This window comes from Triticum aestivum, chromosome 5A (genome assembly GCF_018294505.1).
Source record: "Triticum aestivum cultivar Chinese Spring chromosome 5A, IWGSC CS RefSeq v2.1, whole genome shotgun sequence".
Classification (NCBI taxonomy): Eukaryota; Viridiplantae; Streptophyta; class Magnoliopsida; order Poales; family Poaceae; genus Triticum; species Triticum aestivum.
In genome coordinates, this window is record NC_057806.1 from 663,908,030 (window position 1) to 663,930,137 (window position 22,108).

General features: G+C 45.0%; 2 protein-coding genes, 1 long non-coding RNA gene and 1 pseudogene across 3 annotated transcripts; 1 reads left to right on the plus strand and 3 right to left on the minus strand.

Moving 5' to 3' along the window:
- Positions 1 to 3,476: 3,476 nt before the first annotated feature.
- On the plus strand, positions 3,477 to 11,569 carry LOC123105768 (uncharacterized). Its single transcript, XM_044527913.1, has 9 exons — positions 3,477 to 3,817; positions 3,907 to 3,959; positions 8,884 to 8,943; positions 9,274 to 9,351; positions 9,688 to 9,817; positions 10,049 to 10,101; positions 10,588 to 10,752; positions 10,852 to 11,010; positions 11,181 to 11,569. The coding sequence occupies exons 1-8, from the start codon at positions 3,559 to 3,561 to the stop codon at positions 10,996 to 10,998; spliced, it is 945 nt and encodes a 314-aa protein (XP_044383848.1). The 5' UTR covers positions 3,477 to 3,558; the 3' UTR covers positions 10,999 to 11,010; positions 11,181 to 11,569.
- A 1,267-nt stretch (positions 11,570 to 12,836) lies between these two features.
- LOC123105771 (uncharacterized) lies at positions 12,837 to 13,859 on the minus strand. The gene is made up of 2 exons (XR_006451001.1): positions 13,199 to 13,859; positions 12,837 to 13,096 (listed from the first exon to the last, which is right to left on the minus strand). It is a non-coding gene; the product is annotated as an uncharacterized lncRNA (long non-coding RNA).
- Positions 13,860 to 14,628: 769 nt separating this feature from the next.
- Positions 14,629 to 16,835, minus strand: LOC123105770 (uncharacterized; annotated as a pseudogene).
- A 1,444-nt stretch (positions 16,836 to 18,279) lies between these two features.
- Positions 18,280 to 21,940, minus strand: LOC123105769 (uncharacterized). Its single transcript, XM_044527914.1, has 2 exons — positions 21,584 to 21,940; positions 18,280 to 21,036 (listed from the first exon to the last, which is right to left on the minus strand). The coding sequence occupies exon 2, from the start codon at positions 20,899 to 20,901 to the stop codon at positions 18,616 to 18,618; it is 2,286 nt and encodes a 761-aa protein (XP_044383849.1). The 5' UTR covers positions 20,902 to 21,036; positions 21,584 to 21,940; the 3' UTR covers positions 18,280 to 18,615.
- Between the last annotated feature and the right edge of the window lie 168 nt (positions 21,941 to 22,108).

Consider the following 22,108-nt stretch of genomic DNA (forward strand, 5'->3'; position numbering starts at 1 on the left):
ACTTCCAGTGTAATGAGTCAGGTTGGTCGGATAATTGAACATCCATCAATCTCCGTACCAAATGCATCCACGAATTTCACCGCTCCCCAACTAAAGATCGCCTAAACTGAATATTTAAGGGAACCGATTGTAATACTGTGTTTACATAATCTTCCTTACATTGGACAATATTATAAAGGCTTGGATATTGTATGGCTAATGTCGTCTCCCCTAGCCACGTATCCTCCCAAAATTCTTGTTGTCATCCCATTGCCAACAAGAAATTTGGTCCTACGAAAGAACAAGCCTTTCAGTCTCATAAGCCCCTTCCAGAATGGCGAATCATTCAGCTTCGTGGTGACTTGGGCAAGAGTTTTCGGTTGCAGATATTTATTGTGTAATATTTGTGCTCACATACCGTCATTCTCTACTGATAACCTATAAAGCCATTTACTCATAAGGCATTTATTCTTAATTTCCAGGTTCTCCATACCGAGACCTCCCTGATCCTTGGGTCGGCATAATATATCCCATCGTGCTAGGCGATATTTCTTCTTGGCCTCATCTGACTGCCAGAAGAATTGATATCGAAAGAAATCCAGTCTCTTATGTACCTCTTTGGGTACCTCAAAGAAAGATAGTAGGAACATCAGCATACTAGTGAGTACTGAGTTAATAAGCATTAGCTGGCCACCATACGACATTAGCTTTCCCTTCCAACAGCTAAGCTTCTTTTCAATTCGATCTTCGATGCATTTCCACTCTTCATTGGAGAGTTTGCGACGGTGAATTGGTATGCCCAATTAACTAAAGGGCAAAGAACCTAATTCGCAACCGAACAATTGTCTATATGTGTCTTGCTCCTTTTTGGCCCGACCAAAGCAGAACAATTCGCTTTTGTTGAAGTTGACTTTTAGCCCCAACAATTGTTCGAAGAGACATAAAACTAATTTCATGTTCCGAGCTTTTGCAATGTCATGCTCCATGAAAAGAATAGTGTTATCCGCATATTGTAAAATGGAAACTCCCCCATCAACTAGATGAAGAACGGTCAACATATTCGCCACTATATTAAATAAGAGGGGAGACATCGAATCCCTTGTCTCAAACCTTTATGAATCTGAAAATAGTGACCCATATCATCGTTGACCTTAATTTCGACACTACATTTTTGGACTAGAGAACCCACTTGGTTCCGCCGTATCTCATTAAAACCTTTCATGCGCATTGCTTGCTGGAGAAAAGGCCAATAACTTTATCGTATGCCTTCTCAAAATCCACTTTGAAGATAACCCCATCTAGCTTCTTCGAATGGATTTCATGGAGCATTTCATGGAGAACGACTACCCCTTCTAGGATGTGCCTCCCAGGCATGAAGGCCGTCTGACTAGGTTGCACCACTGAATGGGCGATTCGTGTCAGTTTATTAGTCCCTACTTTCGTGAATATTTTGAAACTCATGTTCAGAAGACATATCGGCCTAAACTGCTCGATACGAATCGCTCCTTCTTTCTTTGGCAATAACGTAACCATACCAAAGTTAAGATAAAATAGTTCTAGATGCCCGTTAAAAAAATCGTGAAACGTAGGCATAAGGTCATCTTTAATAATATGCCAACATTTTCTATAGAACTCCGCAGGGAACCCATCTGGTCCCGGTGCTTTGTTCGGTTTCATTTGTGATATTGCATCTAGAACCTCCTTCTCGGTAAATGGTGCGGTTAGGATCTCATTTTCCTCTGACCTAAGTTGAGGGATATCTCCAATAACAGACTCATTCAGGAAAACCGTGCTCTCTGCCGGAGGCCCGAATAGTTGTTTATAATAGTTGAAAATATACGATTTAAGATTCTCATGACCCAGAATTAATGCGTGATTGCGTGAAGTTGTAGGCCAGCACACTATCTTCAAGCATCGAAGCGGTGCTGGACCCGAGACCCAAATTGAATATCCACTTCATAAAGCACCAAGAGCATGGTACACAAAACTTGATAAAGGCCTAGTGCCACTCATGTTTGAGAGAAGCCCACTTGAGCATGCTGTCTACAAGAGAATTATTGGTGATACAAGTCTCCTAGTTGGTGTCTATGTGGATGACTTGATTATCACAGGAACGAGAGCACCCATTGAAATTGCAAAATTCAAGATGCAGATGAAGCAATTATTCAGCATGAGTGACCTCGGATTATTAAGCTATTATTTGAGGATTGAGGTAAAACAGAAAGATGAAGAAATTTATCTTGTGTCAATTATCTTATGCAGCAAAAATATTAGAAAAGTGTCGGCTTGCTACTTGCAACGTCACAGACACTGATAGAGGCGAGGTTAAAGTTGAGTAAATCAAGCGAGAGGCATCTAGTTGATTAGACAGACTACCGCAGTGTAGTTGGAGGCCTTTGATATTTGGTGAATACAAGACCATACATAGCTTATGCGGTTGGAATTGTGAGTCGCTACATGGAAACACCAACTAAGAAACATATGGGTTGCACGACTGCTTAATGAATTGAAAACCCAATCAGATGGCAAGGTTACGCTCAGGGTGAACAACAAATCAGCAATTGCATTATGCAAGAATCCGGTTTATCACGACAGAAGCAAAGCACATCGACACAAGGTACAACTTCATACATGAGTGCATGGAAGATGGTAAAATCGAGGCAAAGTGCGTCTCAACTAAAGATGGCCAGTTAGCAGGTATCTCTCACTAAACCCCTCGGCAGACCCAAGTTTCTGCAAATAAGAGAGCGAATAGGCATACAAGATATCAAAGATAGGCAACACGATTAAGGCGTGAAATGTTGCAAATAATCATGTTGCCTGGCAAGTGCATCTAGCAGTGAACTGATTGCTGGAAATATCTAACATGCATGTCGGCAGTGCACAAATATCTGGAGAGAAGAAATATCCTGATATAGGAAGTCGGCAAGGCTGATACCTTACCGGTTATAGTATTAGCTTCTAGCAATATGTGTGCTGGCTGCTCACGTGCAGCTCCATGTGGCTAAATTTTGTGTTTTGACTCTTTTTTGAAATCTATTTAAGATTTGACCCTAGTTTAAAAAAAATCGAGATCTGACCCTTTTACTACCGTCAGGGACCATGACGGTAGGGTATAACAGCCTGCCGCCAAGGTCCCTGGCGGTAGGGTTGCATGCCCTACCGCCAAAAATCTTCTAAGTATTGAACACAGTGTGTGCTCGTGCCTACCGCCAAGCACCTTGGCGGTAGGGTTATGCAGGCTACTGCCAGCCCGGTTGGCGGTAGCGATGTTTCCTACCGCCACAGTCCCTGGCGGTAGGTTGTTAGACCCTACCGCCATGGACTCTCGCGATAGCAAAAGGGTCAGATCTCGAAAAAAAAATCAAATTAGGATCAAATCTCGAATAGATTTTAGAAAAGGGTCAAAACACGAAAATTTGCCGCTCTATGTCACCTTGTAGTAATCTCCTATATAAGGATTGGAGTCCTCGTGCAGCTGCTCCGGTCCTCTTAGGTTTGATCTTGGGACAGCTAACTATATTTAGCTAACACTAACAAGGAGCCGAGCCCCAGCTCTATCCCGCAGCAGCAAGAGCAATGCCGGCCACCATGCCGCTAACCTTGTCCCCGGCCCGCCTCCTCCTCCTCCACCGCGGCCGCCAAGCCAAGGTCCAGCAGCCGCGCTCCCTCGCGCGGCTCCGCTGCGCCCCCGACGAGGTCGCGGCCACGACCGCCGAGCAGCAGCAGGGGGAGGAGGAGGAGCTGGTGCTCCTCGCCTCCTACCGCACCGCCTTCAACGAGGTCATCATGGTCATCGACTCGCCCTCCAACCGCTACCTCGTCCTCGACCCCACCCGTACGTGTCACCGCTTGCTCGCCGATTTGGACTGGTGTTGGTTTCTGAATCGAGTGAGTTCGAGCTCCGTGTTTGGTTGTCTCGTGCAGAGAACATCCACAGCATTCTCCCCAAGAAGAGCGCCTGGACCAATTCCTACTGGGTAGGTATCTGAACAGAATTTGGATGCATGAGCCGACATTTTTAGATTACCGCTCTACATCCATCATATGAGTATATACCTCGTATGACGGTAGAGCTTTTCTTTTCTTTTCTTTTCTTAACAAAACGTATGACGGTAGAGCTGTTTTAACATGGCCCCTCTTACCTCACGGGAGGTAGTAGAGGGCATAGAATATCTGAACAGTTGAGAAAATTAACACTTGTAAATATATTTGCCTTAGCCGGTCATCTCTTACCTCAGGCCACATAAGGAAACGCCCCCATTTCCAAAAAAGAAAACGGAAACGCCTCCAAATCACATGGTCCAGGCCAGATAAGGAAACCTAGCTGACGTGTTTTCTTTACTATTTTCGTTCGTAAAAGTTTTTACCCATATATTTCCCACACGAAATAAAAATATTGAGCGATATTTGTGGATGGAGATTGAACAGCCTGGTTCACTATCAATCGAACGGTTCTACCGGTTTTTACTAGTTTGATGATGGGGATAGTCGATATGCTTAAAAACCACTAAGGCTAGTTTTAGCTTTTCTCCTTTGATGTATGGTACGGTCCGGTTTCTATAATATATATATCAAGTACATTGATGTTTCCTAACTGAATTAAACCAACGAAAGCCAATTTAAGAGACATTTATGTTTAAACTTTAGGTTGCTTTTGTTTTTTGTTTCAAAATTTCATAGTGTCCAGTCCTACTCGGAAGGGGAAATTTTGAGATTGACGAGGTCATTCTGGTTCTCACGACGTTATTTCGCCGGTCATGACATGTTGAACGATATAGGTTGTGTAGCCATATCCCTCTCCATAAAACCACAATAGCCGCCACCGCTCCACCTACTCCCCGCCGACAAAGCCACGAGTCCCCTCCTCCTCCGGTGCGGAGTGACCCATATATGTGTTGCGGCATTAAAGTTAGGTCTCTTAGGGTTAAGAGTTTTGTTCCCCAGTAATGGCATTGTGGTGGTCCACCTTGATACACCTTGTTGGTGACGGTCATGTTGGCACCATAGAGGAGGTCGGTGGATCGTGTGGTCACTGCTCTCCTAGAGTGTTGGATCTTGACGTGCCTTGGTGTTAAGTTCTAGTCCACCTTCTTGTTGTTTCTTTACCAACATCTTTCTAGTTCATATTAATTTCAATTATTTTTATGTATTTGTACTAATCATCATGAATTATCAAAGATATGGAGGTAAATACAAGTTGAAAATTAGAGCCAATGTTTGTATTTAAAAAAGTTAGGGCCTTTTTAAGACATTTTAAAACAACACATTGTTGCATTTTATCACTCTTAAAACAGATGAAATATCATCCTCGGACCATCCCAAACTGTTTGAACAGCGTTGCACATGTTGCATCCACATGATCCGTAAATCTAGATTAATCTTGATTGAAATTTTAATTTTCCAAAGAAATTACCTGCAATCACATCAGATAAAAATAGTGAAAAATTGTAAAATAGATGAAAATAGCAAAAACACAATACAAAGTTTTGAACTCACAACCTAACCAAAGGCTCAATACTAGAAGAGCGTGACATTTCCAATGTTTTTCCTGGCAGTTCTAATTGTATAGGGGGTGACAATTTCTTCAAAACAGCATGACATTTTTTGGAGGATGGCGGTTTTGAGTCTTCATTCCAGAAAATGCCATGGCTTCATTCCAGAAAATGTCATGTTGTTTTAAAGAAACTACCACCCGCCAACCAATTAAAATTGTCGTCAAAACGTGATGTAGACCGAACCTCGTGGTGAGATCCGATCTGTTGTTGCGGCCCGATCTTTCACGACACTCCACCACCAGTAGTAGCAACCTCTCGCCCGCGCACGCGATGTACACGAAGTAGAGGGTTTGAACCTTGCGGCCCAGCACGAGAAAACCAATCTCAACGAAAGTACTCACGCTCAAAACAATTTCCACGAAGAGAAATCGCAACACAGAGGTTTTTTAAAGATCCCTTCAAAACTTGATACGGGTGTCTACCCTGAAAAACACATCGTGTCTATTTCATATAAAAATAACCTGCCTTTTACATGGCGCACCTTGACTTTTATATTACCCGACCATCTAAGAAACTTGATAAGCAAGGACGGAAAATCCTATCTCTACTCTCACGGCTGAAAATTAAACAAAACAAGTCCAAAGACTTGCCTAAAGATAACTTTAGGACTCTAAGAAATTTGCCTTTTACATCTTGGCAGTTTTTATTTCCTAAACAAAACTGATGCGCCAACTTAACATAATCAGATGTCGGTGGCCCCCATCCGCAGGCTTGCAAGGAGAGCACGTCACGTGGTAAAAAGTGAATGGACCTGGAACAATCTGGTGGACGAACTCTGCCGAAGTAGTACTCCACACGGCTTCTTGTTTTCTTTGTGTTACATGCATCTAGGACTCCTACGTGTGCACCAAAACCACAATGTGCTAATATCTTGGTTGCACGCCAATTAAAATCATCAGCGTAATCACGTGCACGTACATGATCTGGTGCATGTATGACTACATCCAATTCTTTTTCACTTACTTTATCTTGGTAGTTTTCTTTCGACTGAACAAAACTCATCTGAGGTCTTGTAGCTTCAGGTTTACCGGCAGACGCAACAAAAGTCTCAGCCTCCTTATTATCTGTACCAAATTGAATTAATTTTGGCATGCAAATATTATTGATCCGTAGTTCATTAAAATGCGATAATGTCTGAACAGCAACAACATCATCTGCAGTCGTGGTCATATCATCCTCTCCCTCTTGAAGTGAAACCGTCCTCGGTTTCGAATTGACCTCTTGAACAATATTTTTGTTTGCAGACTGAACGACGGCTGTACAAATTTCAGTAGCTTCGACTGTATTCTTTTTTGCATCTTCCTCTTCTTTTATCTTCTCAAGATGTTCTTTCCTCCAAGAAATAAAACGCTCATCATCCATTGGCACAAGGCTGCACATCTTACCCCTCTTGACGGTATATCTATGTGTTTTGCAATCATACGCAACATCATGCTCTTTGTACCATGGCTCGCCCAATAATAAGTGACATGAAATCATTGGTACCGGAATCACGTCGCACAAAACCTCGCAAAAATAATTTCCCAACAAAAACGGTACCTTGGTTTGCTGCGTGACAGTGAGCTCTTCTTGACCCCAACGAAACAAGTATGGTTGTGGACATGGTGCCATTGGTACATTCAGCTTCTCCACCATCTCGATGCTTGCGGCGTTGATCAAATTCATGTGATCGATCGGCATGGCACATGATCTCTCTCTCACCACCACACGGGTGTGAAATAGCCCGGCCCAGCGGCCTTCCTCCTCCAACTGAAATCCATAGCTTAACTTACTGAATGATGATGCGCTCGTCATCTTCTCCATAGTGTCGTGAACAACCTTGCTCTGAATACCACCTGATGTAGACCGAACCTCGTGGTGAGATCCGATCTGTTGTTGTGGCCCGATCTTTCATGACACTCCACCACCAGTAGTAGCAACCTCTCGCCCGCGCACGCGATGTACACGAAGTAGAGGGTTTGAACCTTGCGGCCCAGCACGAGAAAACCAATCTCAACGAAGGTACTCACGCTCAAAACAATTTCCACGAAGAGAAATCGCAACACAGAGGTTTTTTAAAGATCCCTTCAAAACTTGATACGGGTGTCTACCCTAAAAAACACATCGTGTCTATTTCATATAAAAATAACCTGCCTTTTACATGGCGCACCTTGACTTTTATATTACCCGACCATCTAAGAAACTTGATAAGCAAGGACGGAAAATCCTATCTCTACTCTCACGGCTGAAAATTAAACAAAACAAGTCCAAAGACTTGCCTAAAGATAACTTTAGGACTCTAAGAAATTTGCCTTTTACATCTTGGCAGTTTTTATTTCCTAAACAAAACTGATGCGCCAACTTAACATAATCAGATGTCGGTGGCCCCCATCCGCAGGCTTGCAAGGAGAGCGCGTCACGTGGTAAAAAGTGAATGGACCTGGAACAATCTGGTGGACGAACTCTGCCGAAGTAGTACTCCACACGGCTTCTTGTTTTCTTTGTGTTACATGCATCTAGGACTCCTACGTGTGCACCAAAACCACAATGTGCTAATATCTTGGTTGCACGCCAATTAAAACCATCAGCGTAATCACGTGCACGTACATGATCTGGTGCATGTATGACTACATCCAATTCTTTTTCACTTACTTTATCTTGGTAGTTTTCTTTCGACTGAACAAAACTCATCTGAGGTCTTGTAGCTTCAGGTTTACCGGCAGACGCAACAAAAGTCTCAGCCTCCTTATTATCTGTACCAAATTGAATTAATTTTGGCATGCAAATATTATTGATCCGTAGTTCATTAAAATGCGATAATGTCTGAACAGCAACAACATCATCTGCAGTCGTGGTCATATCAAAACGTTCACAAATGCCACCCCCTCCCAGCGAACGGTCGCCAGATAAGAGGGTCTATGGACAAAGCATGCTAACCGGTATGAATACATAATTGTTATAAGCATATTATCGAGCACCTAGTAGGCTGTAGGCATTAGGAATTTATGCTCGATGCTTCCAATAGGTCTGTTGCTCTGTTAGCATTATAAATGTACCCCTACGTTTTCGGTATGACAACAAAAAAGTTGTTTTCACCGCACAGGATTTGTTACATATGTAGAACCATCGCACGGAAAATATGTTTTATCACACAGAAAAAGTTTTAATCAGCTTCCAACACTGCTCATTGCTGGCATCATCATTCATCGCCAGTTGGCCGTGCAATGCAAGGGGTTAATTTCTTAATGAAGGCATCATATATATTATTCTTTCACCTCTTGTATTTACATAGTACCATTTTTCTTTCCCTCAAAGCGGTCACTGAATGTAAATTCTTATAACCCGTTTTGTTTTTTTTTTCATTCAGGATGAGTGTGTCAGCCTACCTACCGTTGTTCCACGCGGCCCTGTTGCACTTCTAGGTTTGGTAAATCCATTCTCTGACATTTCTTAGCCATGCTCCTGTTCTATACACGTCATTGTTTCTGCGAAACCAAAGTGACTTTGTGAGCTCGGGCTCACATGAACAGTAAAATCCAAAAAATAGTAAAAAAAATCTGCTGTTTTACGCGCTACTTTAGTATTCAACCAGTTGCAACGAGTTTGTATAGAGTATTGTACGTCACAATTCCTAGTAAGAGCATTAGGTGATCTACTTAGACAAGCAATACAGCGTCATAGCGCTCCTTATTTAAATAATTAGCTATTCACACCTCTTGCAGATGTGATTCATTTCTTCTCTACATGCTTCTTTCAGGGTGCTGGGACAGCAGCACACATGATGCTAGAAGTTTGGCCTTGGATAGAACTTATCGGATGGGAGATTGATCCGACGGTGAAAACTGTTATCACTGTCCTCCAATTTGTTTACTGAATACATGACTGAATGTCTGGAGAATTTTACCAATTTCAGTTATACGGTAGTCTTGGAAACTTGTCAGAACAGCATTGTTTTTTTGTAATTTTTTTGGGCTTTTTTTTATACCAGTAATGTTGGTTATGCTATTTCAAGAAAACATCCATTACCATTATTCTGTGATTGCTTACGCAATTACAACTATTCATGTTTTTCAGCCTTGTTTTTTGTGTTTTATTCTTTTCCTGATCATACAGCCATCTATTTATATTTTCATAACTGAAAACCCTGAAAAACTTTATCGTTTCATGACAGGTAATTGAATTGTCGAGGGATTATTTTGGTATGTCCACTTTAGAGAAGACCACGGAACTAGGTGGTTCACTTTCAGTGCATATTGGCGATGCACTTTCCCCATCGGCTACAGTCGAAGGAGGATTTGCTGGTGAACATTTTATCTGATGCAAACATAATGCATGTTTTACTGCCTTCTTGGAATTTAATTATGGCAAGCTCTCTAGTAATCAGTTTTCAATGATTATCTGTAGTAAATTTAGACTCAGTGTGATAAAAAATGGTGATAGAATACATATAATTGGCTTTTCAGAGGCTTTAAAGTTTTTAGTTTGGGGAACTGACTTGCTCGTGCCTGACGGTACCTAGCTCATGTCTGCAGGTATTGTTGTTGATTTATTTGCTGATGGAAAAGTCTTACCTCAGCTACAGGAAGTAAAATCTCCCTTGCTATTCCCTTTTAGTTCATTTGTTATTATTCTGTATGTATTTCTACCATGGCTAGCATTTAGAGTTTATAGTTTTTCAGTATTATATATGTCTCGTGCTCCCTTCACAACACAACAGAACCATATTGTGGTATGGTCACCATAGCTCCACCACAAATAAATTCATGGTGGTTACAAATTTGAACTGTTAGCATGTTGTATAAATGAATGCTCATACTCAGTTCGGTCTGGTATGTAATTGGCATTGAAAAGCTGACATAAAAAACTTATACATTCCAGAATAAATGCAAATGCATAAAAATGAAATGATCTTTATAACAGAATTAGAGGAACTGTGGTACACAAAGATTTTGCATATTTCTACAAACAGCACATCCGAGAATTGTAAATTGATGAATGGTGCTTTTACGGAGTATTTACATCATTTCGACGAACTTCCGCTGTCTTCACCGTGGTGTCGACATTGTTGCAGGTTGAAACTTGGTTAGAGATTGCGAAGAAGCTGATGCCCGATGGTCGAATCATGGTCAACTGCGGCGCTGGAGATACCGCCGTATCTCTTGCTGCCGACGGGGATGTTTCCTCCTGGCTTCAGAATCCCACAATCAAGGCTCTATGCTCTGCATTTCCAGGGCAAGTAAGAATCTTTTTTTTTACCAGACTACTGAAACTGTGTATTCTCGACTGCTGGTGCAAAATGATCTCCTGCTGATGATACGACCCTACTATATCGCAGCTAAACTGGAAGAGGCTTTCGGAGAAGGAGAGCGTAAACTACATCGCGTTGACGGGTCCCCTTCCGGATTTGGAGGAGTGGTCAACCTCGGTTCCTAGCGAGCTGAGCCTGAGAGTGAAACAATGGGTGCCTTGCGAGCTGGCGTGAGGATGGATCGATGTAAGTTCTCCTCCCTCCACGGTTCTTTTCTGGTGAGTAGAAGCCTCGGTCAGTCGGCAGGTGCCGCGCCGTTGAGCACGCTTGATTATTCGATGCACTAGTTCATCATGAGCCCATCTGACTCGTTGAACTATGTATGTCGTTAATGGTTGACTTGTTGCTTGTTTAAGGTGTAGTTAAGTTAAGGCCGTCGATCTGCATTTGAAGAAGTTCATGTCATAGCAGCGCTCACATGTCCAAGGTGATGCATCTGTCTGGCCCCAATTTCTGTTCCTAGTTTGAAGAAGAGCAGAGGGAAGACCTGCTTGTTAAATCGGGCGAGGGGAACTCCGGAACGCACCGCGCTACAGTTAACTTTTGCCATGTCCTGCTGTCGATTAGTACAGTGCTCCCTCTGAAAAGAAATATAAGACCGTTTATATTTCTCTACAGAGGGAATATCATTCATCAATCACCATCCCATTCCATGTCTTGGCAGTGTGTCGCAAAGTGACAAGTTGATTCCCCTTCCACGTTACTTGTACACACGGTTGAGCCGAATGTGTTGTTGTGGTTGTGTCTTCATGTTCTTAGGCAGCTGTCGTGTTTGTTAGACACAAGAGTGAGAGAAATGCGTACGGTCCGTTTCTCTGCGTCGCAAAAGGCAAAGGCAGGATGCTTTGCAGGATCAAGATGCACCACCCACGCACACTAGCTATGGAGATGTATTCATTCACCTAACTTATTACTACTACGGTTTCTTAATTCTTGAACCAAACAATAATAACACCAGAGTTTGACAAAATTGAGGTGCTAGTCCGTGATAATAATGAAACAAGTGGGCCCTAATTTTTGTTGTTGAAAAAGGGGTCAAGACTTGAAAGACAAGCCCGACGACCCGTCGAAGCTTTTCCTCCACAAGGCTCCGAGAAGCCGCGCCAGCTCCCTGGCATTGCCGACGCAGCATCTCCTCGTGCCGCGGGAAGAGGAGAGGACCCTCCCCGGGCCGGCTCTGCTCGCCATATGGTATGTTTGGGGCCGTTGGCGTGCTTCCCCGGAGAAGGGGTAGGTGCCGCCATCTGTGTAAAATTGGCGTACCTGCAAACGTAGACGATCTTGCAGTGTGTGGGGCGACCGGGGGGGGGGGGGGGGGGGGGGTGTTTGATCAGCCTGGGCGACGGCAGCGCGTCCAGCTTGGTCTCCTGGCCGGCGCTGAAGAGGCTGTCGGCCAGAGGCAGAGGGGCCAAGGAGAGAGCCTTGGACCACGTGGTGCCGCACTTGGGCGGGCTGGCGAGGAGCACGTCGCCGGGGCGCGCCGCTGGAAAGAGAGGACCTCCGCCACCCGCTGGGCGCTGGTGGACCTGCCTGCCAGGCGCCCTGTTTCTGGCGCATCACCTGGCCTCCACGCATGGTGACCGTGGGCACGGCGGAGATGACGTCCGCGTACTCTTCCGGCGGGGACAAGACGGCCGAGCGGGCACGGGGATGCGCCTGGAGTGGAGGCCATGGTTCTATCGGCAATGCTAGTTCGCTAGCCACCCGATCGACCTCCAACGAATTAACGATACTAATCAACGTGACGCTAGATGCAATCCAGAGTTGACATCAGTCCACTTGAATGAAATGAAACGCCATTGAACAAGGAGAGTGCCGTGCTCCAGCCCTGGCTGGATTGCTGCCATTTCAAAATGAACGGATATGTGCCAATGTGCATGTGCTGTGTCTGCAGATTTTTCAATTTCTTGGGCTCAAACTTGAGCCTGGCCGTATGCAACAATTTGGTACCAGCCTATATAAGATGGACCACAGCCATTCATTCACTAACAAACCATAGCCACGCAATCCAATGCAAATCCCGAACCTCCATTATGAATTATTATTTTTGATCAAAGAAGGGCTTCCCCCTTCCGATTTTCATTACTGAAAACTCACTGTAGAACCATTAAGATGAATGGACGGGTACTCCTTTCATGGTTTACGGCAATCAGAAATGAAAATAATAAGAAAGATAAAATCAGTAGCAACCGACCGACAAGTGTGTCCGTGGGCAACCAATCGAGACCGCATTTGACCGACCCTCACCGTCAGGGCAGTATATTCCAACAACCTGCAAGATTTCATACTCGCCTGTTATAAAAAAAAAAGCAGATTTCATACTCACATCCAGGGAACATAAATGTTATCACAGAGGATCGATAACCAACCCTACCTAGATAACGCCTGGATCATGTCGTGCTCAGGCCAGAGATGCGTCATCCATACTCTGTTCTGTTGCCATCAAAAATAGCTGATGTTAGACCTGCCTCAACCTCTAACCGACAGTAAATTATCAGATCAATGTAGGTCATCGGAAATATAAGAGACAACTAACACGGTACAAACACTTTGTAAGCACACAAGGCTTTCCACCCATTTTCCCGTTCAATTGCTTATTAATTTTTGCGCCTCTATGGTGAGCACGTGATAATGGAAAACTAGCCTTCATAAGGCACACAGTAAGACATGACCTTACATATAGCTTGTTAAAGCTTAAATCGGATAACAGAGAGACGAGAGACCGTTGGCGCAACATACTACTGTACCAAGGAAATATCTAAAGTCCCTTTGGTCCACATAGCTCCACCTGAGTCCATATATGCAAAGCAGTATATCCGGAGCTAGATCAAACACAAGCTCACATGTCCATCTCGACTTTACAACAACAACAACAACAAAGCCTTTAGTCCCAAACAAGTTGGGGTAGGCTAGAGGTGAAACCCATAAGATCTCGCAACCAACTCATGGCTCTGGCACATGGATAGCAAGCTTCCACGCACCCCTGTCCATAGCTAGCTCTTTGTCGATACTCCAATCCTTCAGGTCTCTCTTAATGGACTCCTTCCATGTCAAAATCGGTCGACCCCGCCCTCTCTTGACATTCTCCGCACGCTTTAGCCGTCCGCTATGCACTGGAGCTTCTGGAGGCCTGCGCTGAATATGCCCAAACCATCTCAAACGATGTTGGACAAGCTTCTCCTCAATTGGTGCTACCCCAACTATATCTCGTATATCATCATTCCGGACTCGATCCTTCCTCGTGTGGCCACACATCCATCTCAACATACGCATCTCCGCCACACCTAACTGTTGAACATGTCGCCTTTTAGTCGGCCAACACTCCGCGCCATACAACATTGCGGGTCGAACCGCCGTCCTGTAGAACTTGTCTTTTAGCTTTTGTGGCACTCTCTTGTCACAGAGAATGCCAGAAGCTTGGCGCCACTTCATCCATCCGGCTTTGATTCGATGGTTCACATCTTCATCAATACCCCCATCCTCCTGCAAGATTGACCCCAAATACCGAAAGGTGTCCTTCCGAGGTACCACCTGGCCATCAAGGCTAACCTCCTCCTCCTCACAGCTAGTAGTACTGAAACCGCACATCATGTACTCGGTTTTAGTTCTACTAAGCCTAAACCCTTTCGATTCCAAGGTTTGTCTCCATAACTCTAACTTCCTATTTACCCCCGTCCGACTATCGTCAACTAGCACCACATCATCCGCAAAGAGCATACACCATGGGATATCTCCTTGTATACCCCTTGTGACCTCATCCATCACCAATGCAAAAAGATAAGGGCTCAAAGCTGACCCCTGATGCAGTCCTATCTTAATCGGGAAGTCATCGGTGTCGACATCACTTGTTCGAACACTTGTCACAACATTATTGTACATGTCCTTGATGAGGGTAATGTACTTTGCTGGGACTTTGTGTTTCTCCAAGGCCCACCACATGACATTCCGCGGTATCTTATCATAGGCCTTCTCCAAGTCAATGAACACCATATGCAAGTCCTTCTTATGCTCCCTATATCTCTCCATAAGTTGTCGTATCAAGAAAATGGCTTCCATGGTCGACCTCCCAGGCATGAAACCAAACTGATTTTTGGTCACGCTTGTCATTCTTCTTAAGCGGTGCTCAATGACTCTCTCCCATAGCTTCATTGTATGGCTCATCAGCTTAATTCCACGGTAATTAGTACAACTCTGAACATCCCCCTTGTTCTTGAAGATTGGTACTAATATACTCCGTCTCCATTCTTCTGGCATCTTGTTTGCCCGAAAAATGAGGTTGAAAAGCTTGGTTAGCCATACTATCGCTATGTCCCCGAGACCTTTCCACACCTCAATGGGGATACAATCAGGGCCCATCGCCTTGCCTCCTTTCATCCTTTTTAAAGCCTCCTTCACCTCAGACTCCTGGATGCGCCGCACAAAACGCATGCTGGTCTCATCAAAGGAGTCATTCAGTTCAATGGTAGAACTCTCATTCTCCCCATTGAACAGCTTGTCGAAGTACTCCCGCCATCTATGCTTAATCTCTTCGTCCTTCACCAAGAGTTGGCCTGCTCCGTCCTTGATGCATTTGACTTGGCCAATATCCCTCGTCTTCCTCTCCCGGATCTTAGCCATCTTATAGATGTCCCTTTCACCTTCCTTCGTGCCTAACCGTTGGTAGAGGTCCTCATATGCCGACCCCTTGCTTCACCAACAGCTCGCTTTGCGGCCTTCTTCGCCATCTTGTACTTCTCTATGTTGTCTGCACTCCTATCCAGGTATAGGCGTCTGAAGCAATCTTTCTTCTCTTTAAGCGCCTTCTGGACATCATCATTCCACCACCAGGTATCCTTATCTTCGCTTCTCCTTCCCCTGGACACTCCAAACTCCTCCGAGGCCACCTTACGAATGCAAGTCGCCATCTTCATCCACATATTGTCCGCATCCCCTCCTTCCTCCCAAGGGCCCTCCTTAAATACCCTCTCCTTGAACACCTGAGCTACCTCCCCCTTGAGCTTCCACCACTTCGTTCTAGCGACCTTGGCACGCTTATCCCGCTAGACACAAATCCGACAGCGGAAGTCAACAACCACCAGCTTATGCTGGGGTACAACACTCTCCCCAGGTATCACCTTACAGTCTAGGCACGCACGCCTATCTTCTCTTCTCGAGAGGATGAAATCAATCTGGCTAGAGTGTTGGCCACTACTAAAAGTCACCAGATGTGATTCTCTCTTTCTAAAGAGGGTGTTAGCTACAATCATGTTGTAGGCTAGAGCAAAGCTTAAGACATCTTCTCCTTCTTGATTCCTGATGCCATAGCCAAAGCCCCCATGCGCCCCTTCAAAACCTGTGTTAGATGTACCCACGTGGCCATTGAGGTCTCCTCCTATGAAGAGCTTCTCACCAATCGGTACACTCCTAACCATGTCTTCCAAGCCTTCCCAGAACTCCCTCTTGGTGTTCTCATTGTGGCCTACTTGCGGGGCATATGCGCTGATAACATTGAGAACCAAGTCCTCAGCTACCAGCTTGACCAGGATAATCCGGTCCCCACGTCTCCTGACGTCTACCACTCCATACTTGAGGCTCTTGTTGATCAAGATGCCTACGCCATTTCTATTTGCAGTCGTCCCCGTGTACCACAGCTTGAAGCCGGTATCCTCCACCTCCTTCGCCTTCTGTCCTCTCCATTTGGTTTCTTGGACGCAAAGGATATCAACACCTCTCCTCACTGTTGCATCAACTAACTCCCGAAGCTTCCCTGTCAGAGACCCTACGTTCCAGCTACCTAAGCGAATCCTCCTAGGCTCGGCTAGCTTCCTTACCCTTCGCACTCGTCGAGTCAAATGCGAAGACCCTTGCTCATTTTCCACTACATCCGGGCGCCGATGTAGCGCGCCACTAAGGATGCGACGACCCGATCCTCGCTCACTTGCCACCGTATCCGGATCAAGATACGGCGCGCCACTTGGGGGGTGATGGCCCGGCCCTTGCCCATTTTCCACCACACCCGGGTTCCGATGTGGCGCGTCGCTGAGAGGGTTACGCCCCAACGAAAATCTTTTGGGTTTCATCTCCATAAGAGTGGCTGAGTTTTTACGTTGGCTCGCCAAGCCTATCACAACCCTCCTCCTTTACCCGGGCTTGGGACCGGCTATGTTGAGACAACATAGGCGGAGTTTGAAAAAGGGCAACCTGGTGCATGTAGCTCCCGCTTGCGCAGGGTCCAGGGAAGGGTCCGACCACTTCGACTTTGGGTAAAGGAAATGCGATGCGTTCTGGCTTTGCTTACATTCTTTCCTTTAAGACAGAGATTCTTGTTCCTGGTGATATGGACCTAAAAGGGCTATGTCACCAGCAACTCTTAAATGTTCTTCGAGTAAAGTTAAGGGGAATTTGCCAAAAAGGACATATTCCAACATCTTTATAACAAAAAATACATAGGCTAGTTCAGCAGACGCGCTATTTTACTAATAATAATGAAATAAATGCAAGTACACCAAGCCAAGCAAGACACAAGTTTTTGCTAAGTCTAATAGTAACAGTAGTTCCAGCGGAAAAGTTTCACATCGACAGTAATACTATCTTATGCAGACATACAATAGCTAAAGTATATTTCAAGACAAGGACGTCAGAAGAAAAGCAAACGGTATTGTGCAAATGCAGGAAGACAGGAGAAAAATGAGTAAATGACAGTTGATACCTTGACTTTCCCTGGGCACAGTTATGATAAGAACCGATTTTGCTTCACTTAGCCATGCCAGGCCACTCACTGTCAACAAAGGTCAACTGAGGTTGAAGAACCTTGCTTAGTTCCTCAGTTTCCACAACCACAATGACACCTCAGGATTGAACCATATGCTTGATTGCTCACTCTCCACAAGTGTGCATCATCCATGAGGCTCACCAAGTAACTGGTTCTGCCTTCAATTGCTGCCAGACTCTTTTCTTCTGGAAATAGGAGGGGTTGTACACCGCAGCTGTGGGGCATTATAGATCGCGGCTGTGAGGTCCAGAAGAGGCAATCTGTACATAATAAGCTGTGAATCTAATGAGTACATGTTTTTGCCCACAAAAAAGGTTGTAGGTAAGCATTACATGGACAGTCCGCATACCTGAAAACAAACAGCGGATATTCTGCAAAGAACTTTCTTCTTCATATGTCCAAATATTAATGCCATTCAGGATTTGGTTAGCAGTACTCCCTCTGATCCATATTAATTGTCACGGCTTTAGTACAAAGTTGTACTAAAGCTGCGACAACCAATATGGACCGGAGGGAGTAAAAGAATTAAAAGAAAACTCCAGAAAAGGGAAAAACTTCGCTGACAATAAGGACAAAACAATACTGTGATACACTGTTCGGCCACAAATATCAGTACTGCTGGTAACAACCTGGAAAAGGATGTTCGTGGAGTACCGATCCAAACCATCCATAATGTTAACCAAGTGGTATGTTGAGCAACCAGATAAAATAGCAAAACCTTCATTCTCATACAGCTAGAGATAAAACAACATATTGTAGAAGTATCAGCACTTCCAAGTTTTTGTGACATACAAAATGACTATGTCTCTAACTCACATTATCAGCATCACTGTTTAAGTTTTGAGATGACAAGACACATGCCCAGATGCCATACAAGATGATTTAGGAATGGCTAGCCCCAGACCAACAACTGTATACAAAGGTGATAGTCAAAAGTAGTAGAGGCTAGGAAACTATAGAAACTAGCAGATGTCAACAAATATTTGATTCAAAACGGCAGGTCAACAAAGGCATAACCGAGTCAGCATCAACTGTTTTAATCAGCATTTAGAAGTTCCCTCTGCCTCCTTCACAGTTTCAGTGATTCCCTGAAGAAGTTCTTTAGAGATAGCAGCTGGATCTACCTCAAAGCTACCTTTAGGGACATTTGGAGCTTCTTCCCCTGACATCCTGTAAAAGGGAACCTGATGTGAAAACCGAAACATCTCTCCCTTTGGAATCCTCTTGATGGCATCCCGGTCCTGATGATGCTGGAAAACTGTTCGAAATCCAGTGAGCTTAATCAAGGGAATGACAGAAATTCCATTATCTTCATCATAATCATCCTGTACCTCAACCAGATCATAAACATGAAGCACATTATCAGGAGTATCTCCATTCCAGTCAGGGGACCAATTTCGGTACAAAGCCCAGATATCACCTTTCCGCGGATAAATTTTGACCACCCCACGTGGACCTTTCTCCCATTTTATCTGGTGAGAGAACATATTGATTATATCTACGGTTTCGTATTTACCAATCCTGAAATCACCGCATGTCTTTATGAAGCCAGAAGAAGCCCAATTCAATGGTCCAAATTCACTATTTGTCCTCGATGCGAGATAACTTATTTTGACCTTAAATGGAGTCAAGGAGATAACTTTCTGAATGTATGCGTAATAACGAGGCATACCATCTTCATCATCATATGAAGCCCAAATTTGATCACTCTGAAAAGATTCCTCAGTACGATCCTTGTCAAAATCATGGAAATCAGGATCAGGAACAGTATAGGAGAAAGTGCTGTCATCTTCATTTTCAGCATCTGCGCTATTAGAAGAACCATTCTCCTCTGGATCAGCAGAGACATCTTTGTTTGCGGTAGAATCATCTGATGCAAGAGTTTCATTACCCTCAACATGTTCGTTAACCACATGTTTCTCGCTAGCTTTTCCATTAACTGTAACTTGGAGTGGTTTACTTCTTATCTCCTTTAGATTCTCCCTCAAATTGCTCTTCATCTTGTCAATCAAAATGCTCCTAATATCCTTCTTAGAGAAAGTCCTAGTTACGCTGATCCGAGTAGAAGGCCTGGGTCTCCAATTCGGTATCACACCATTAGCACCTTGAAACTCAAAGGCTCCACTGTTGCTTGAAAATGGTATAGTTCCACCAGGCGTTCCAACATAATTGGCCCATGGACCTGAGAGAATGGAGGAAGAACCAACTCCAGCATCGTTACCCACAGTTTTCATCTTCTTTCCAGATGCAACATCACCCATTCCATGGTTAACATTCTCGGACACATTTGCTTTCCTTTTTAGAGGATTGTGCTTCCTCTGAAGAGCTTCTTCCCTTCTTGCTGCAGCTTGCGCCTCCTCCCTCTCTCTCTTGACTTTCTCATACGTCTGATGAACCATATTAGCAGCTTGAGCACCAGCAGCAGATGATGCAGTAGCACTAGCTGGACCAGCTGTCCTTGAGAACAGACCCCACTGAAACTTTCTGCCAGTGCTTGCATCGTGAGTTGCACCACGGATGTTTGAATCACGTACTGCCTGAACAACCTCAGGTGGTGGCATCGGAACCTCTTTTGCTATGAATGGCTCGCGGCAGCTAGGGCAAAGCAGATTGCGATTTAAATACTCTCTGAGGTATTCAAAATTCATCTTGCACCTGTTGCATGAGGTCCAAAATGTAGGTTGTGCTGCTGGAGGTGGAGCTGGAGCAGCAGCCTGATGGCGGGGAAGCGGCCGCTGTGGTGGCGGGGGTGGAGACGGGCGCTGTGGGGGTGGGGGCGGGGGCGGGCGCTGGCGCACTGCAGATGTTGCTGATCCTGTCTTTTCTTTGTTTGCACTTGCCTTGGAAGCGGGTGCTTTGGCTGCGAAATGTTCAAAGCCATTGGCTGCACTTGTCTTATTTGATTGAGATGTCTTCTGTTGCATTGCAATCAGTTTCCTTTTTTGGTCAAACAGCGCTCTCTTAGTTTTGTCGGACAGCACGGTCCATGCCTCTTGAACCATCTGGAAAGCACCCTCAGCACCAACTGACTTGTTCTTGTCGGGATGGAGCTGAAGCACCAACTTCCTGTACTGCTTCTTCAGAGTTTCATCATCTGCCGACATGTCCACGGAAAGGATAGAGTACCAGTCCTTCCCACCAGCAATCTTCACCTCCGAAGTAAGGTAAACATCCAAGGTAGTGATCATCTGCACAATACCTTCGAGATCCGGAAAGAGAGCCTTGGCCTTGAGGGCAAATTTCTTGGCCCCCTGCAGGTCCCTGGATTGGAACTTCCTCTCTGCAATTTCCTTCGCCCTAAGGGCCTCATCCTTGTTGCACTCCATTCCGTCACAGCTCAAAAAGGTACGAACAGCAGCCACGCTCTCACTATGGATTCCAGCGAGATATCAGACAACAGAGAACCACAACACCTTCCACCAATCAGCACTGAGAGTGTGACCAAACAAACCTTCCAAGCCCTGCCCAAAAGGGATCAAATGTTAACAAAAATCATAGTATATACAACTAATTGCAGCATCAAGATTTTTGACAAATACAGTCCTCTCCAGCATGACAGTAATTATAACTACACAAAACCCAAACACCGCCCTATAGAGTGCATGAACGTCACAGAGATACGAAAGATCAACTGAAGATACATAATTTTGGTACAATTCCAACCATCAGGGTGCATAACTGAATTATAAGTACATCCAACTCAAACAGTGCCCTAGTGCCCAATGGGTGACAGCAGTGGATCTAGAATTCTAGATGGTGCCCCCCCACCCACCCACCCACCCACCCACCCACCCCGGTCCACCCCACCCCCCTGGTGGGAATTAACTAGGAGAATTGCTGGATGAAAACAGCGAACTTATTCGCTTGTATTCAGTTTACACTGGTATGTCAGCAGGCAGTTGTAATTTAGTTCAAAAGAAAGCATCAAGTCCGACAATTTTCAAGGATATTCATAAACAGTTCATGAGCGGGGAATCAAACTAGCACTAAGGAGCACCAAATCTGCACCTAATCAAACCGAGAGTGGAAGGAATCTGCAGACGCTCAAGAGGTCCGTCGCTCTGGATGGGTACGGCGGCGGCGGTGGCGGCGGGGAAGCACGGAAAGGGTAGAAGGCCGCGCCGGCGGCGGAGAAGCGAGATGAGGAGGCGCCCGCGACAGAGACCGGACGCAGGGGGAGAAGCGAAGGGGGTGGCAGCGGCGGGGAAGCAGAAGACGGGGAGGCGGCGGCCTCGCCACGACCCGCCGGCGGCGGCGAGCAAGCACGGGACGAGCCCCGTGTTTATGCCCGGAAAAAAATGGGGACGGGGAACAGTGGTTTTGTTTTTGAGATTTGATGATTTTGACTGGATTTCGACGATTTGCCTTCGTTTACTTTGCAATACATATATATTGCCCTAGCTTTTCTTGTCAATTTTTCCTCTCGATTTAGCGTGAAAAGACGAAAATACCCTCACCCTAGGTCTTCTCATCGATTCCATGTGTAAAGACCAAAATGCCCTTGTCCCCCATTTTTGTCCAAGTTTTTCTTGG